At 46.0% G+C, this 17,620-nt stretch overlaps 2 protein-coding genes across 3 annotated transcripts in view; one reads left to right on the forward strand and one right to left on the reverse strand.

The window, feature by feature from the left end:
- The window catches only part of HLCS (holocarboxylase synthetase), a 196,586-nt gene extending 193,444 nt beyond the window's left edge, over window positions 1-3,142 (reverse strand). For both annotated transcript variants that reach the window (XM_057545542.1, XM_057545543.1), the window contains exon 1: window positions 2,727-3,142. In XM_057545542.1, the coding sequence (XP_057401525.1) occupies window positions 2,727-2,921 (195 nt within the window). In that variant the 5' untranslated portion in view covers window positions 2,922-3,142. The remainder of the gene's footprint in view (window positions 1-2,726) is intronic.
- The window catches only part of RIPPLY3 (ripply transcriptional repressor 3), a 56,999-nt gene continuing 42,298 nt past the window's right edge, over window positions 2,920-17,620 (forward strand). Inside the window, exon 1 of the mRNA XM_057544945.1 lies at window positions 2,920-3,037. Within this exon, the coding sequence (XP_057400928.1) occupies window positions 2,920-3,037 (118 nt within the window). The remainder of the gene's footprint in view (window positions 3,038-17,620) is intronic.

The raw sequence follows: 17,620 nt of genomic DNA on the forward strand, positions 1-17,620 counted from the left end.
ACTAAAATCAAGGCACATGCATAGCAGAAAAAGCCGAAATCTAAGGCTGCCCGTGGGGGATGCCTTATCATCACCCCGCCCCCGCAAAAAAAAAAGGCATTTGGGTCAAGCTCCATAGTTGCTTATCAGTTCAAATCTGCCCTTGCTGGGAAGATCAGAAAGTATTTTCACCAGGCCTAGTAACCTGGCACAAAGCAGAAGCTTAATAAATATCTGTTGAACCAATTAATGAATGAAAATGAGGGAGAAAAAAACTCCTCCTATGGGTAAACATAATTATCAATATAATAGTTAAAAACAAAAAACAGATTGTCCACTCTACTCATAGAAAATGTGTATATTAAACAAAAAGCTTAAAATTTCCGGTTTGTATAAACCCCCAGTTCTTGGGGGACCTTCAATTATATAAACATACACTTTCAGTACTTATGCATATGATTTTAAGTATATAAAATATGGAGACAGCAAAGGCATAAGATTCAGTTCTGTAAAGTTACTTCAGCCCAGGTAGACTGACAATAGGTATGTACTGAACCAAATCACCAGCCCCACGATATCTGCAATCTTAAATAACAGTAGTTAATCACAAATAGTCAAACTTTCCAATTGTAGGCCTCGAACATCAGAGCTTAAACTCAACAACCACTACTTCATTTGTTGAAATACTGAGTAACTATTACAGGTCAAGTTGCTTAGCTAAACAGACCCAGTTCCTAGGGAGAAAAGGATAAAAACCGGACATAATGGAAAAGAATATAAAAAAGAATGTATATATATATGTATAACTGAACCACTCTGCTGTACAGCAGAAATTAACACAACATTGTAAATCAACTATACTTCAATTTAAAAAATGAAAAAAAATGTCACAATAAAAAAAAACTGGAAATATGAAGTACAATTTAAAGTCTATGAGGATACAGAGCTGGCTGGTCACATGTAGTCTGGAAACTCAGGGACATCTCTGTGAGACAGTGATTTCTGGGCAAAGCTCTAAGGAGGACAGCAAGTTACAAAAACCCCGAAAGCCCAAAGCTGGTTTGGCCCAGGTGTCCCTACACCCTGCTGGAGCAGTCAGCAAGGGCTGAAGAGCATTAGTTACAGTTATCAAAGTTAACAGAAGCCCAGTAAAGTCATGGAGATGTGCAAAAGTAAAACTGTCTCCCAAGAGAATTAAAGACATTTGCATCTCATTATTTTTTGGATGTTCATTATTTCTACTCTAATCTAAACCTCTTAGAGGTGTTTCTTTTTTAAAAATAAATTGATTGATTGATTGATTGATTGATTGGCTGTGTTGGGTCTTCGTTGCGCGCGGGGCTTTCTCTGGTTGCAGCCAGCGGGGGGCTACTGTTCCTGGCACTGTGCGGGCTTCTCATCAGGGTGGGGACTTTGGTAGTTGTGGCTTGCGGGCTCTAGAGCGCAGGCTCAGTAGTTGTGGTGCATGGGCTTAGTTGCTCCGCGGCATGTGGGATCTTCCCTGATCAGGGATCGAACCCGTGTTCCCTGCATTGGCAGGCAGATTCTTAACCACTGCGCCACCAGGGAAGTCCCTAGAGGTTATTTTTTAAGTAAATGAATCCAGTTTGGAAACCACTACTATAGAAAAATCCACCCCTCAATTTTTCCTCATTTTATTATCTTTCTCAATCAGGGTTCCTTAAAAGAATTAAGCCCTCCTTCCCTCAGGAGTCCATTGTATGTAATGAATGAACACCTAGACAATATTACATATGCACTCTCTTAGAACTTACTCATATTCTGTATTATATAGTATACCAACAAGGATGGAGAAAATCTCATTTTAATGCTACGAGTGATCCAACTTTCCAGAAGGAAGAGGAAAGGACAAGAAACCCATCAAAAGCAAAACACTTTTAAATGTTAACGACAACGTGGGTGAAGTCAATGGAAATTTGCACAGAACTGCACTGTGAAGCCCATTTCCAATAGCTGAGTGGGAAGAACTATTGTTCCCATTCACAGAAAGAGAGCTGAGGTTTTGCAGAGATTAAACGGCAGCCCCAGGTCACACTGTGGGTGACAGAGGCGGCTGAACTTATAGCCTTATAGCCACCAGGCTAAGTATTGGGCCAAAAGAAAAGATTGTGTGCAAACCGAAACCAAAAAGATTCAGAGGTGTCCGATTGGTAAATGACGCAGCTGACAGGAGCGGGGTACAAGGGCAGTTTTTGTCACCTCGGGAACACCTGACAGAAAGCTGAGGATTTGCTGTCTTTCTCTGAAATCAGGTTCAACCAAACTCCAGCCCACACGGTAGGCGGGAGAGGATGTCAGGAAAGAGACTCTAGGTGGGCACTGCTCGGGTGCTAATCGACTCCGCACAGGCACACAGGCACAAGCCTACTTTGCACCGCCAAGAGCCAGGCGTCCATACGCTCGCGCCGGCACCCCGCGCAGAGGAGACCAGCTCGCCTGTCACAGTTTCGGTCTCTGGTCCCATTATCCGGGCTCCCATGGGCATCGCGTGCAGTGGAGCCCCGGAGCCTGCTGCTCCCCAGACCCCACGCTCGCGACCTCCCGGCGGCGCAGAAGGTGCCCCCGGGCTGCACAGCCCAGGGCGGAGCGCGGGGTCCCGGGAGCGCTTCCGGCTCCGGGCAGACCCCGAGGCCGCGCCCCCGCCCGGCCCCGCCCCCGCGCCCGCGCCCCCCGCCCCGCGCGGCCCCGCTTTCCGCGCCCCCCGGCGCCCGCGCTCGCCCGCCCACCTGGCTCTCGCCGACGCAGAAGACGCGGCCGCCGCGACTCAGGCACACGCGGGCGCCGCGGGGCTGCGCGGCCGTGCGGCAGAAGGTGAAGGAGCAGCGCGAGGCCCGCAGTTGCTGCACCGTGGTGCGCACTAGCGCGGCGGGCCCGCGCCCCCAGCGCGCCCACAGGTACAGGTAGCACAGCGTGATGAGCATGGCCGGCCGGCCGGCGGCGGAGCGCGAGCCCGGGACGCTCGCACCACCGGCCGGCCCGCCCGAGCGCTCGGCCCCGCCCTCCCGCCGGCCGGAAGAGGCCGCGCCGCCGGGGAGAGGCCGCGCCGGCTGGAGAAGGCCGCGGGTTGGCGGGGGAGGGGGGCGTCTGTATGGAGGGAGATGGCAGGCCTGGACTGCAGGGAGGGGTGTGGGGAAGGGAGGTGATGGAGGGAGAAGGGAGGCCGTGCCCGGGGAGGTGAGTGGGAGGGGACCCGGAGAGGCCACTCAGGGTGGAGGGTGGAGGTAACGTGATGCAGGGAGAAGGCGGGCGGTGAGGTAGGTTGGGGACCTGGGGGGTAAGCCCGGTAGCCCGCTTAAGCCAGAGTCTGGCCTCCTTTGCTTGAGGGGTGGGAGGCGGAATGAGGAAGGGGCTGTGTACATGTTTATAACGTCAGCAGCCGACATTAACCAACCAGCACCGCACCAGGAGCCAAAGTGTGTGTCCTGATACACACAACGGCTGCCCAGTCCAAGTGGGAAGATGCAGTGAGGCTGGTTTTATTAGGTTATACTCGGCCTTCGTGCAAAAAGGACTCTAAGATAAATGACATAAATTCATACAGTGCAATAATAAGTGTATTTCTGGACTCTTAAAGTAAGGACAGGAAACAAGTTGAAGACAGAGGAGCACTAAAAAGGCGGCCTGGTGCTCTTGGATACGCGGGTCACCAGTTTGTGAGTATCCTAAGATCAGTAGAGAAAGGGAAACAATTCAGTGTTCTTGTCCCCTGAGAGAAGCATAATGATTCCTCATGCTGACAGGCTTCTCCCCTGGAACCTCATTTTTTTTTTAAAGGCAGTAGGTGAAGTACAGGGTCCTCAACAACTCTGAAGCAGAGCAGAGGTTTCCCCGAGGTTGCTTCCTGTTCTGGCATTCGATGTAAGTGGATGGCATATTGCAGTAAAAGCAATCAGGGAGGCCACTCCCAAGTCTTTCTTAAGCCCAGGGCTGATTTTTAAGTACCCTGACCATTTATTCCTCTGCTTTAAAACAGCAGTATAGGAAGCCCACTTTCAGACCCTCAGGCTTCCTCTCAGATGACATAGAAAATTCTCCTCGTTGCATATAGCAACAGTAGATTTAAAAAGAGAGAGAAACCAAAAGGAAATAACTGGACTCAAAAACAAGGTAAGCATCAAGTGGACCAAAAATGGAAAAAAGACAGTAAGCGATGAGCAGGGCCGAAGCCACATCCTACATGTCCCTACAGGGCAGCGGCCATTGGGAAGTAGATTCTGGCACAGTAACAAGACCTAAAATTGTGTCACTGGAGGAACAAATGAGCAAGTCTCGTCTGAGGAGGGACTCCTCCCATCCATGATAACACAGGGCTAAGAAGTCAGGAATTTAGAAAATGAAAAGGCTTAACAGAGTGATTAACCCTAATGTTCTACTAGAAGAGCACTTCACATAGCCTTCTTGGAGTTTGCTAAATTATGGCTCTAAGGACCAGCCTCTCCCCTCGCCAGCTAGGAATGGAGAGGTCATCTCTTCTACCTGAAGGAGACAAGCATCCCTAGTTTTTCCAAGTTCCTTAAGAGCTTTGCACCCTCTGCTTCCCACAGACACCATAACTCCATCTGGCCAGATGGGAACTTTCCAGGTTTGTCCTTAGATGCTTCAAGATGTCATGGTCTCAGAAAACACCATGGGAAAACGTGAGGATCAGCCAGTTCTGGGTTACAAAGAATGGGGACCATAGTGGGTCAGTATGAACTGAGAAGGGGGTAAGGTCCCTTCCGGACCCTTGGATTGAGGAACAGTGATACCATTTACGCCCAGGAAGGAATAAAGTAAGGCAGGTAGAAGGGGAGGAATAAGAGAAGTCCCACAGTAGGCCCTGTTTATGATCCCACATAAAATGATGTGAAAAGGCTCAGGGATGGAGCTTAGGTTCATCATCCCCAGATAGCAAAGGGGAAAGATGTAAAAATAGGACGTCAGGGGATCTTACTGTATATGTACCTGATTCACACCCTGTAGTCCCTCACTACTCAAAATTTGGTCCTTGGATGTATCGGGATCACCTGGGGACTTGCTAGAAATGCAGGATCCCATGCCCCACCCCAGAACCACCGAATCAGTATCTGCACTTTAACAAAATCCCCAGGTGATTCACAAAGTTCAAGAAGCAGTGCTAAAGTCACCTCTGTCACTCCCTGCATCTGGATTGCTCTAGACTCGTAACAAGCCTCTTCCAAATTGTTGTGGAGAAAAAGACTACAGAGTAGGAATTTAAAAGCCAGACTCTGTGATTCATAGGAACATCACTACAGGAAGGAAGGCATTGCTCGACAGCCAGTGACTGAAGACCACCTCAGTAGTAATCCATCAAAATGATTGGCTCTCTCTAAGAACAGCCTTCCCCGGGACTTCCCTGGTGGTCCAGTGGTTAGGAATCCACATTTCTACCGCAGGGGGCACGGGTTCGAACCCAGGTTGGGGAACTAGATCAGGCATGCTATGCAGCACCACCAAAAAAAAGAACAGCTTTCCCATAACCAGTCTCTAGTCTCCAGCCCTTAGGAGACATGCCCTGGAAATGATGGTTTGGGGACAGGGCAGAGTGTAAGCCAAAAGAATATCACTGCTCTAGGGGAAGCTGTCCTGCCCCTAAATAGCTGAACTGTAGGGACTTCCCTGGTGGTCCAGTGGGTAAGACTCCTTGATCCCAATGCAGCGGGGGCCCAGGTTTGATCCCAGGTCACGGAACTAGATGCAGCATGCATGCCACAACTATGAGCCCGCATGCCGCAACTAAAGATCCCGAGTGCCACAACTAAGACCCAGTGCAGCCAAAATAAATAAGTAGCTGAACTGTAAACAGTTCACTTTTAGCAGTTAAAGTACATAGTCTCTATTTTGTAGATAAAAGAAAATTGTTCCCTCCACAACAGTGTTGGACTGCTAAAAACAAATGATATTCAGAGATCCCCAGAGTCTCAAGAATGGCCATCTATTTGAAAAGTTGGCCTCCAAAAACATAAATAGATATTTAATTTTTTTTCCCCCGCCATGCCCCGGGACTTGCAGGATATTAGTTCCCCGATGAGGGATTGAACCTGAGCCCTCAGCAGTGAAAAAACAGAGTCCTAACCACTGGACCACCAGGGAATTCCCCAGATATTTAATTTAAATCATGAGGTTTCGTTGGTAAAAAGTATAAAATGTGAAGAGCTTTTCTTTGAATATTTGATTGTCTGGAAAATGTCAGTATGATTATCTGCAGACACATATGCAGTTAAAAATCAAGTGAATTAAACTTTTTAAACCAATAGTCCTTTTTATTATTGGTTTACAGTCAAAAAGGAAAATGCAGTTTGGGACTGATAGAAACAAGCTACTAGCCGAAGAGTAGATCAGAGGCTTGGGCCATGATCAGGGCCTCAAAGGGAAACAATTGTTATTTAAATCTTGCTGATTAGCAAATGCCCAGGCCCTATAAAGGTAGGGATCAAACCAACCACCACCACCACTACCCTTGGTCAAAAATTAATTTTGTACCATATAATCCAGCATGCCACAACTACTGAAGCCCACACGCCTAGAGCCCAAGCTCTGCAACAAGAGAAGCCACTGCAATAAGAAGCCCTCGCACCGCAACAAAGAGTAGCCCCCGCTCACCGCAACTAGAGAAAGCCTGCGCACAACAGCGAAGACCCAATGCAGCCAAAAATAAATAAGTAAATAAATTTATTTTTTTAAAAAAAACCATTTGGCAGATAAACATGAAAAGGTGCTCAATCTCAAAAGCATCTACAAATTAAAACCTTAACGGGAATTGGCATATGCCCAACAGATTGGCAGAGATTCCCTTCTTAAGCCCTAAAACCGTGGCTTCTCCCCTCATTGCTCAAAGATCTAACCATTCTCAGTTTTCATCCCTCCCATTTTTCCGCACCATTTGCCTCCCTGGCTAATGGTGTCTCTGTCTCTACCAGTCAGGGAAATAGAAACCACTGATGGAGGGTTTAATACTGAGAGTTGGCTACAGACACTCTGAAGGTGCTGACACACCAAACACGGGACAGGGAGGCGACGGAGAGAACAGAAACAGCAGAAAGCTGCTACCCACCTGCAGGAAGGTGGGGCGACCTCAGCCCAGGAGCCAAGGGTGCCTGGGGGAAGCCAGATGGAGCTACAGGGAAAAAACAGCTGCTGCCGTGGACGCTGCGGAGCTGGGGAGAAGGGCAAGTTCCCCCGGCTTCTCCATTCCCCTGGCTTCAGCTGTCCCGTGGCTGAACCTCTCTGGAAGCCACACAGCAAGGAGCATCAAAGAACCTGCTTCCTTGGGAATCACTGGAGAGAGGGGACTCCTCGCAGAGGGTGGGAGGGGGTCTGAGAGAAAACAGGCAAGTAGCCAGCCCCCATCCTTTCTGAAACCCTTTCCTGGAGCTCTTTCAAAATTCACTTGGTGGGGATGGGGGAGTGGGGAGGGACCGCTCATTTTCTGTTTCTGTTACTATGTTATGGGCTGATTTGTGGGGACCCCCATGCCCCGACGAGAAAAATTCTGACATTGAGGTCATGAACCTCAGTACCTCAGAATGTGACTTTTTGGAGATAGGGCCTTTAAAGTGATGATTCAAGTAAGATGAGGTCATATGGGTGGGCCCTGGTCCAGTATGACTGGAATCCTTTAAGAGATGAGGACACAGAGGGAAGACCATGTGAAGATACAGTGAGAAAAAGGCCATCCACAGGCCAAGGAGGGAGTCCTCAGAAGAAACCAACTCCGTGAACACCTTGACCTTGGACTTCTGGCCTCCAGACTGTGAGGAAATCAATTTCTGTTGTTTAAGCCAGTCTGTGGTACTTTGTTACAGCAGCCAGAGCTGACTCATACATCGTAGTTCTCAGTAACTCTTCTGTCTCTCTTACCCTTCTTTGAACCATCAGGCACAAGTGAGTCTTTGCCCCCAACTTCAGGCCTCACCTACGTTCTCTTCCTGGGTGGTCCCATTTGCCCTCTTGGTTTCAGTGGTCACCTCTCTGGCCACAATGCTCAGATCCTCTGGCCTCTCCCAGGCTCCAGTGTCACAATTATTGCTTCTGAATATCTCTGTTTGGATGGTCTGTTGGTATCTCAGGAGCAACAGGAATAAAACCAAATACATTTTTCTCCCACAGATTCCCTCTTCATCTTGATTTCTCTACCTCTGTTAATGACATCACATTCTCCTTTTCACCTGGACCTAGAACTTAGTCATCTTGGAGTCCCTACTCTTCTCCATTCCTGCATCCTGTTTATTTCTGTTTCAGTTGATGGTACCACCACACACTGTCTCAAGAGTCTTCAGGCCCCCATTCTGCTCCATGGGAACTAACATGATAGCCTCCTCGCTAATTCCCTGCAGGCCTCTTGTTTCCCACTGCCCTGCTTAAACCAGCACTCCTCCATTTGACTTTCTCAAGTGCAGCCCCAATCCCATCACTCCCCTTCTCAAACCCTTCAGTGCCCGCCCCTCGCCACCAGCAAGTGCAGGGGCTCCTGCCTGGGATTCAGGACCTCCCATTGTACCCATCCAGCCTGGACCCCCCTTAGTGCCATCCATTCCCTTACTTCACGTCTGCTGCGCACCAAGCACTGCTTGTCACTCTGCCCGTCCCTCCATTTAACCCTCTCTGTATGGGTGCTGCTGTCCCCATCTTGCAGAGGAGGAAGTTGAATTTTAGAGCAATTAAGTGACTTGCTTAAGGTCTCACAACTACTGGGTATTCGGGAACCTGGGGGCTGAATTTATGACTTTCTGGCTCCAAAGTCTTACTTGATAAACTGGGCAAACGGGGAGCAAAGAATGCCGTATGCACAACGATCAATAAACAGAAATGAGACTCAAGATCCAGGAGGGACCGGTGGCAGAAGGTTCAGGGTGTGCCACTGCGAGCCCTGAAGACAGCCATTTGTACCCAGATCGGATAGGCTGGGACTGTCCAGAGTTTAGAAACACCCACAAAGCTGCTGTGGGATTTCATCAGGAGCACCAGGGCAAACAGCTGGCTCTGGAAACACACAAAGCATACTCCAATAGACAAAGGGGGCTTCTGATACAGTTTCTGTACAACAGCTGAATGTCACTAATTCATTACTGTTTTAAGTATAGGAAAATCCAAAGTTAAAAACCCGAGTCTAAATGCAATGTGGTAAGTAAGTAAATAAATAAATGCAAGGTGGTATCCTGAATTGGATCCTGAACAGCAAAAGGACTGTAGTGGAAAAACTGGTGAAATCTGAAGTCTGTAGTTAATAGTATTGTACTATTGAAGTCTGTAGTTAGTAGTATTGTACTAATGTTAATGTATGAGGTTTTTGTTTTGTTTTTTGGTGTCTTTTTTTTAATTGAACTGTAGTTGATTTACAATGTTGTGCCAGTCTCTGCTGTACAGCAAAGTGACTCAGTTACACACATATATACATTCTTTTTTGTATTCTTTTCCATTATGGTTTATCCCAGGAGATTGAGCATGGTTCCCTGTAGGAACAGTAGCACCTTGTTGTTTATCCTGTGTGATTTTTGATAAATCCATGGTTGTATAAGATATCAACACTGGAGGAAGCTAGGTAAATGAACTCTGTACTATTTTTGCAACCTGTTTGTAAGTCCAAAAGTATTTCAAAATAAGTTATGAAAATTAAACGATGACCTTCCACAGAATTTCAATGGCATATTTTCCCCTGTCCCTAACTGGTTATGTGGTCTTTTTTTTTTTTTTAATATTTATTTGGCTGCCCCTGGTCTTAGCTGAGGCATGTGGGATTTAGTTCCCTGACCTGGGATCCAGCCAGGGTTCCCTGCATTGGGAGTGTGGAGTCTTAACCATTGGACCACCAGGGAAGTCCCTAGCCATGTGGTCTTAAGCACATCATTTCATCTTTCTGGACCCCAGTTTTTCAACTGTTTTAAAAAGTAGGAGGGGGCTTCCCTGGTGGCGCAGTGGTTGAGAATCTGCCTGCCAATGCAGGGGACACGGGTTCGAGCCCTGGTCTGGGAAGATCCCACATGCCACGGAGCAACTGGGCCCGTGAGCCACAATTACTGAGCCTGCGCGTCTGGAGCCTGTGCTCCGCAACAAGAGAGGCCGCGATGGTGAGAGGCCCGCGCACCGCGATGAAGAGTGGTCCCCACTTGCCACAACTAGAGAAAGCCCTCGCACAGAAACGAAGACCCAACACAGCCATAAATAAATAAATAAATAAAATTTAAAAAAAAAAAAAAAGTAGGAGGGACACAAATCAGATCATCTCTAACTTCCCCTTCAAGCTCTGAAATTCTCAGATCCTAATACATTTACACCATGATTCAGTTTGCAAGGATTTGATTTGCAGTGACCTCATTCACCTCCATATTCCCAGTATTTAGCACTGCGGTAGCACAGTAGGTGCTGCATAAAAGTTTCTTGAAACTAAACTGGCTCATACCTCTAGTATTTGTAATGTGAAGTAGAACTGTTATCTCTTTTACCCAGTTGGCCACTACAGAGCAAAGTACTCACAAAATTTTCTCCGCAGAAAGCAAATTTATCTTCATCCAGCAGAGGGGAGTGGTCCTTTACATCCTAGGCACGTAAAGGTTTTCCTCGTTGGGGAGGGGAGTCACCATCTGTGAGCAGTTACCTGCCCATCAGATAGGACCTGCAGTTAGGGTGATTAGTACCTTAAGTTTCCAGAAGACCAGAAAACGCCACACACATTCACAAGCAAACAAAAGTCTAAACCACCTCAGCAGATGGGAGAATGAACGGCAAACAGGTGAGCCCCCATCCTTATAGGAGAGTTTGTCTTCCTAGCAACCTGTCCCATTTTCTGAACAAAGATCTCTCTTGTAAAGGGCCAGTTGGGGAATTACCTGACGGTCCAGTGGTTAGGACTCCGCGCTTTCACTGCAGAGAGCGCAGGTTCAATCCCCGGTGGGGGAACTAAAATCCCATAAGCCTTGAGGCGCGGCCAAAAAGTTTTTTTAAATAAATAAAATAAAGGGCCAGTTACTGAGGTCAAAGGAATGAATGGGGAAGAGGACTAAAACGTTTACAATTAAAATGAACAAGATCATTAGCAGCGCGTCCCCCCAGCAGCCTAGGGCTGAGCCTGTGTGAGCATCCCAGACGGGGCACATCTGAGCCCTGAGAAGGGGGCAAGAAAGAACAAAGGCACAAGCAGAGGGACGTCAGGGGGAACTGGGAAAGTAAAGGAACTGAAGGATCAAAAACTAAAAGGGTCCTAAACCAGAGTGCCCTGCGAGTGTGCGTGTCACCCAGCAAAGCACAGATGAAAAAGACTATCAAAAAGCAGACTCAGGGCTTCCCTGGTGGTGCAGTGGTTGAGAATCCGCCTGCCAATGCAGGGGACACGGGTTCAAGCCCTGGTCTGGGAAGATCCCACATGCCGCGGAGCAGCTGGGCCCGTGCGCCACAACTACTGAGCCTGCGCGTCTGGAGCCTGTGCTCCGCAACAAGAGAAGCCGCGATGGTGAGAGGCCCGCGCACCGCGGTGAAGAGTGGCCCCCGCTTGCCACAACTAGAGAAAGCCCTCGCACAGAAACGAAGACCCAACACAGCCATAAATAAATAAATAAATAAATAAATAAATAAATAAATAAATAAAGGAAGAAACAACCCCTCTATAAAAAAAAAAAAAAAGCAGACTCAGCCTGAAATGGCGGCTACTGCAGTAACACCCAGGACAGATACGCCCTCTCCTTGTGGCTGAACGCTCCACAAAAAGGGACCGATGAGTCACATAATAATTTTCTCTTTTCTCTCAGCCAACATGAACATCTTCCCCTAGGAGCTGAAACTTCGGTGATTAGAGAAAACCAAACTGAAAAAAAAAAAGTCATACCTACTATAAACGTTTGCTACTGGAAATTTCATGGGTCTGGAAAGGGAAGTTCCATGGAAAGAATCGATGGGAAACTGGGAGCATTCATACAACCCCTTACATTCCCAGCCTGGGCTTTGCTTCCTTGTTTTCACTGAATTTATGTTTCCATAGAAGCACCCCTATCCAGTCTCCATAGAGGCGAAGCTGCAGTGCCCCTTGCTGATGTCCCTTGCTTTGCAGTCAACCTTTGATTTTTAAAAGGCCTTTAGGCCGACCCTGCTTCTTAGCCCCCAAAGCTAAAAGTTTATAATAAAATAACAGTAAATCTAGTGGAATAAAAAGAGAAATTCAGGCTGTAGAAAAGGAAGAAGTGTCTCAGTAACCACAGAGGTGGTATGTTCTGTGTTTATAAAATTCTTGTAAAGCCCTGAACAGAGAAAGAGCCGTTTCCTGGAGAAGCCAAGAGCAGATGATGCAGCCGAATTGGAACTGCTGTATGCAGCCCGCTGTGAACAAGATTCCAGCTCTGGAAAGCTGACTGCATCCAGCCCCCATCGGGCATCTTGAAAATGAAAAGAGCAAAAGCAGAAGAGCAAGCGGTGATTAAACTACTCCTTTCTATAAATAACTCCCTCTAAGGGGATAAACAGCATGATCAAAGGCAGGAAACCCGAGCCCTTTCTTGGGGAACCCACCCACCAGCGTGCCCCTCGGCCCCGGCGCCCCTTTACCTGGCAGGAGGGAGCCCAGGGAGCACGTGCCTGTGGGCCGAGCCCGGGACCCCGCGGCTGCTCTCCAGGCCTCCGGGCCCCGGCACTTGCGCCCCGTGGTGCAGCGCGGCCGAGGGAGTGGGAGGCCGCCGCTGAAATGCACCCGAGGAGGGCAGAGGCTTCAACACCAAGGACAGAGCAGGTGGCAGCGGGGGCGTGGGAAACAGACGGTGGGAAAGGCCGGGTCGGGATACCCCTCGGTGGGGCCCCGCTGCCGCGGCACAACCCCAAATGCTGACCGCTCCCCAGCCCGCTCCGGCCACCGCTGGCCACCCTGGCGGGGGCTTGTCTGATCCAGAGCACCCTTCCCGCTGCCCTCCTCCACTGGGCGGCCTGGAACACTGCGCCTCGCCTTTCCCAACATCCTCCTACCAGAACAACTGAAACATTAGGTCTTGCCTTAAATGTCAAAATGTCACCTCCTGGGGGTGGCGGAAGGCCCCCTTCCACACTGCCCTGTAACAACGCTCACCCACCTTGCACTGCTGGTACAAAGGGTCTGCCTTGCCCTGGAGACTGGAAACCCTGGGGGGCAGGGACCGGATCTGGCTGGATTCCCAGCTCTTAGTGAAGGTGGCTGAAGGTTTTGTTTAATGAGTGAGAGAGAAAAGTAGCCAAATTGGACTACTCTCGATAGGATGTTTGGTGAAGAAGGGGCAGAGGATGGGGCTTAAATTGTTACTCAGTGGATTTCTTTTCCCGGTGTTACTCCTTCCTTCATTACAAGAGTGATTGAGAGCTGGAGTTAACTCTTCCTTTTCCTTTACTAAGTAAGAGCAACACTGGATTTCCACTGCTGCCCTAGGGATGAGGGACTCTGCCATTTGAACCCCGAATCCTTCACTTCCAACACAGCAATTTCAAGCAAGGACTTAAGGTTTCCTCTGCTGGGGAATAGGGAATTCATGATTCTGCGGTGGAGCACAGACTGACGCATGGTATCAATTAGAATACTCCCCCAAAAGGGAAAAGAATCGTGTCTGACCTCTAGGAAGTGCTTATGGATGGTCCACGGAATAACTCCAGGTCAGAGAAAAACCTCAATTTAAAATCTCCATCACTGCTAATAAATAAGAGGGCTGAAATTCAGGGGTAATCAGAATCAACATCTTCAATGACATGACTTTTGACAGCTACAAAATATTCCACTTTTGGGTGTCCATGATTTGTATAGCCATTCTTCTGTTGTTGGGACTATTTTAGAACGGTCCTGTACAAAACTTTAAAGCCACCTCTCTGGTAATTGTTTAGGATATATTCCTATGATCCTATAAGTAACATTACTGAGTCAGAGGATATGAACCTTTCTAAGACTATTGAAATATAAAGCCAAACTTCTTACCTCAAATGGTGTATAATTTTATCTTCTAATAAAAGACTGAGGGCTTATTTTAGCGCACCCTTTGTCAATATCAAGTGCTCTAATACACGTTTTTTTAAATCTTTGCTATTATGATTAATGAAAAATTGTATCTCTTTAAAAGATTAGTTTTTCTTTCCTTTTGAATTACTAGAAAAACCTTTTTATGTTAGTTTTTTTTGAAGTATAGTTGACATATTTGTTTCAGGTGTACAACATAGCGATTCAATATTTTTAATAGATTATACTCCACCTAAAGTTATTACAAAATGATGGCTGTATTTCGCTGTGCTGTGCAACACATCCTTCTTGCTTATTTATTTTATAGTTGTATCCTCTAACCTATCCTGCCCCCCCCTTTCCTCTCCCCACTAGTAAACCACTAGTTTATTCTCTATGAGTCTGTTTATGTTTTGTTATATACATTTGTTTGTTTTATTAGAAAAACTTGTTTTTTCCATTGTTTTACTGGTCATTGGATTTCTTTTTTTTTTTAACATCTTTATTGGAGTATAATTGCTTTACAATGGCGTGTTAGTTTCTGCTTTGTAACAATGTGAATCAGCTATACATATACGGATATCCCCATATGTCCTCCCTCTTGCGTCTCCCTCCCACCCTCCCTATCCCACCCCTCCAGGTGGTCACAAAGCACCAAGCTGATCTCCCTGTGCTATGCGGCTGCTTCCCACTAGCTATCTATTTTACATTTGGTAGTATATATAAGTCCATGCCACTCTCTCACTTCGTCCCAACTTACCCTTCCCCCTCCCCGTGTCCTCAAGTCCATTCTCTACATCTGCATCTTTATTCCTGTCCTGCCCCTAGGTTCTTCATAAACATTGTTTTTTAGATTCCATATATATGTGTTAGCATACGGTATTTGTTTTTCTCTGGTCATTGGATTTCTTTATGAATTATCTGTTCATATCCATTGCCATTTTTTCTTTTGTTTTGTTACTGAAATATAGTTGACATACAATATTATGTTAGCATCAGGTGTACTACATAGTGATTTGATATTTGCATACATTATGAAATGATCCCAGTATAAGTCTAGTAACCATCTGTCCTCATACAAAGTTATTGCAAAATTATTGACCATATTTCTTATGCTGTACATTACATCCCATTGGCTTACTTATTTCATAACTGGAGGTTTGTACCTCTTAATCCCCTTTACCTATTTTGCCCCACCCCCCCCATTTGTTCACTGTATCCATGAGTCTTTTCTCATTTTGTTTTTTAGATTCCACATATATGAGATCATTCGGTATTTGTCTTTCTCTGTCGGACTTACTTCACTTAGTGTAATACCCTCTAGCTCCATCCATGTTGTCCCAAATGGCAAGATTTCTCTTTTTAATGCCTGTAATATTCCATTGTGTATATATATACCATATCTTCTTTATCCATTCATCTAATGATGGACACTTAGGTTGCTTCCATATATTGGCTGTTGTAAATAGTGCTGCAATGAACATTGGCATGCAAGTATCTTTTCAAATTAATGTATTTGTTTCCCTCAGGTAAATACTCCAGTGGAATCGCTGGATCATACAGTAGTTCTATTTTTAGTTTTTTGAGACACCTCCATGCTGTTTTCCATAGTAGCTGCACCAATTTTCATCCCCACCAACAGTGTACAATAAGAGTTCCCTTTTCTCCACATCTCCACTAATGCTCACTTATTGTCTTTTTTATGATAGCCTTTCTGACAGGTATGAGGTGATATCTCACTGTGGTTTTGATTTACAGTTCCCTGATGATTAGTGATGTAGAACATCTTTTCATATGTCTTTTGGCCACCTGTATGTCTTCTTTGGAAAAAAGTCTATTCAAGTCCTCTGCCCATTTTTGAATCAGGTTGTTTGTTTTTGTTTTGGCTGAGTGGCATGTGGGAACTTAGTACCCTGACTGTGCCTCCTGCATTGGGAGCACAGAGTCTTAACCACTGGACCGCCAGGGAAGTCCTTGGTTGTTTCTTTTTTCAATGTTGAGTTCTATGAGCTGTGTACATATTTTGGATATTAACTCCTAATCAGACATATTGCTTGCAAATATCTTCCCCCATTCTGTAGGCTACTTTCTTGTTTTGTTGATAGTTTCCTTCATTGTGCTAAAGTCCATTGCCATTTTTCAATTTTGGTGTGTTTCTTGTTGATTTTATGGGTTCTTTATATATTAAGGACATTAACTCTAGGCTGGCAAATACTTGTGGCTTTTTTTTTTTTTTTTTTTTTAGCTGTGTTGGGTCTTTTTTTTTGGCTGTGTTGGGTCTTTTTTTTTGGCTGTGCGTGGGCTTTCTCTAGTTGCAGCGAGCAGGGGCTACTCTTCGTTGCGGTGCACAGGCTTCTCATTGTGGTGGCTTCTCTTGTTGTGGAGTACAGGCTCTAGGCATGTGGGCTTCAGTAGTTGTGGCACATGGGCTCAGTAGTTGTGGCTCACGGGCTCTAGAGCGCAGGCTCAGTAGTTGTGGCGCACGGGCTTAGTTCCTCCACGGCATGTGGGATCTTCCCAGACCAGGGCTCAAACCCATGTCCTCTGCATTAGCAGGCAGATTCTTAACCACTGCACCACCAGGGAAGTCCCACTTGTGGCATATTTTTGAACCAGTTTGTCATTTGCCTTTTAATTTTGTTTAAGATGATTTTTTTTTAATTTTTTTTAATTAATTTATTTTTATATTTATTTTTGGCTGTGTTGGGTCTTCGTTTCTGTGCGAGGGCTTTCTCTAGTTGTGGCAAGCGGGGGCCACTCTTCATCGCAGTGCGCGGGCCTCTCACTATTGCGGCCTCTCTTGTTGTGGAGCACAGGCTCCAGATGCGCAGGCTCAGTAGTTGTGGCTCACGGGCCTAGTTGCTCCGCAGCATGTGGGATCTTCCCAGACCAGGGCTCGAACCCGTGTCCCCTGCATTAGCAGGCAGATTCTTAACCACTGCACCACCAGGGAAGTCCCACTTGTGGCATATTTTTAACCCAGTTTGTCATTTGCCTTTTAATTTTGTTTAAGATGATTTTTAATGTACCATTTTTACATTTTAATTAAATAAAACCTCAATTTTTTCATGACTTTTTCCATTGTTTTTATGTTTAGAGAGTCCACCCCAATTTCCCAACCTATAAATATTCCCTAGTACTTATAATTTTTAAATGGTTACATTTCAGATTAGACCATCATCTTGAAGGCCTCTTCCAATTATAAAATTATAAGTTTCCTGATTTTATCTACATTGCTATTTTCAAATTCAACATACAAAAACAGTAGATACCAGTGATGTTTTAAATTTTAACCTGTTATTCAACACATTCAATAGAATTTCTGTAACATATGTAAGGTACAAAGTCTAGTAATAAGATGAACATTGTGTACCTACCCCTCAATCTAAGAACTAGAATATTGCCAAATGTGCTTGATAGCTTATTGAACTTGCATTCATATAAAATCCTAAAAGCTTTCTTTTTTCTAAAACTCACAAATCCTAATTCTATCTATACTTTTGCTGCTGATATTTAAAACCAATGTCAACATGTTTTGTTTTTTTTTTGTAAGTTTCATCTTTTTTTTAATTATTAGCACCTTTATTTATTTATTTATTTATTTATTTATTTATTTGGCTGTGTTGGGTCTTCATTTCTGTGCGAGGGCTTCCTCTAGTTGTGGCAAGCGGGGGCCACTCTTCATCGCGG

The sequence above is a fragment of the Balaenoptera acutorostrata genome, chromosome 4, assembly GCF_949987535.1.
Source record: "Balaenoptera acutorostrata chromosome 4, mBalAcu1.1, whole genome shotgun sequence".
NCBI classification, from domain to species: domain Eukaryota; kingdom Metazoa; phylum Chordata; class Mammalia; order Artiodactyla; family Balaenopteridae; genus Balaenoptera; species Balaenoptera acutorostrata.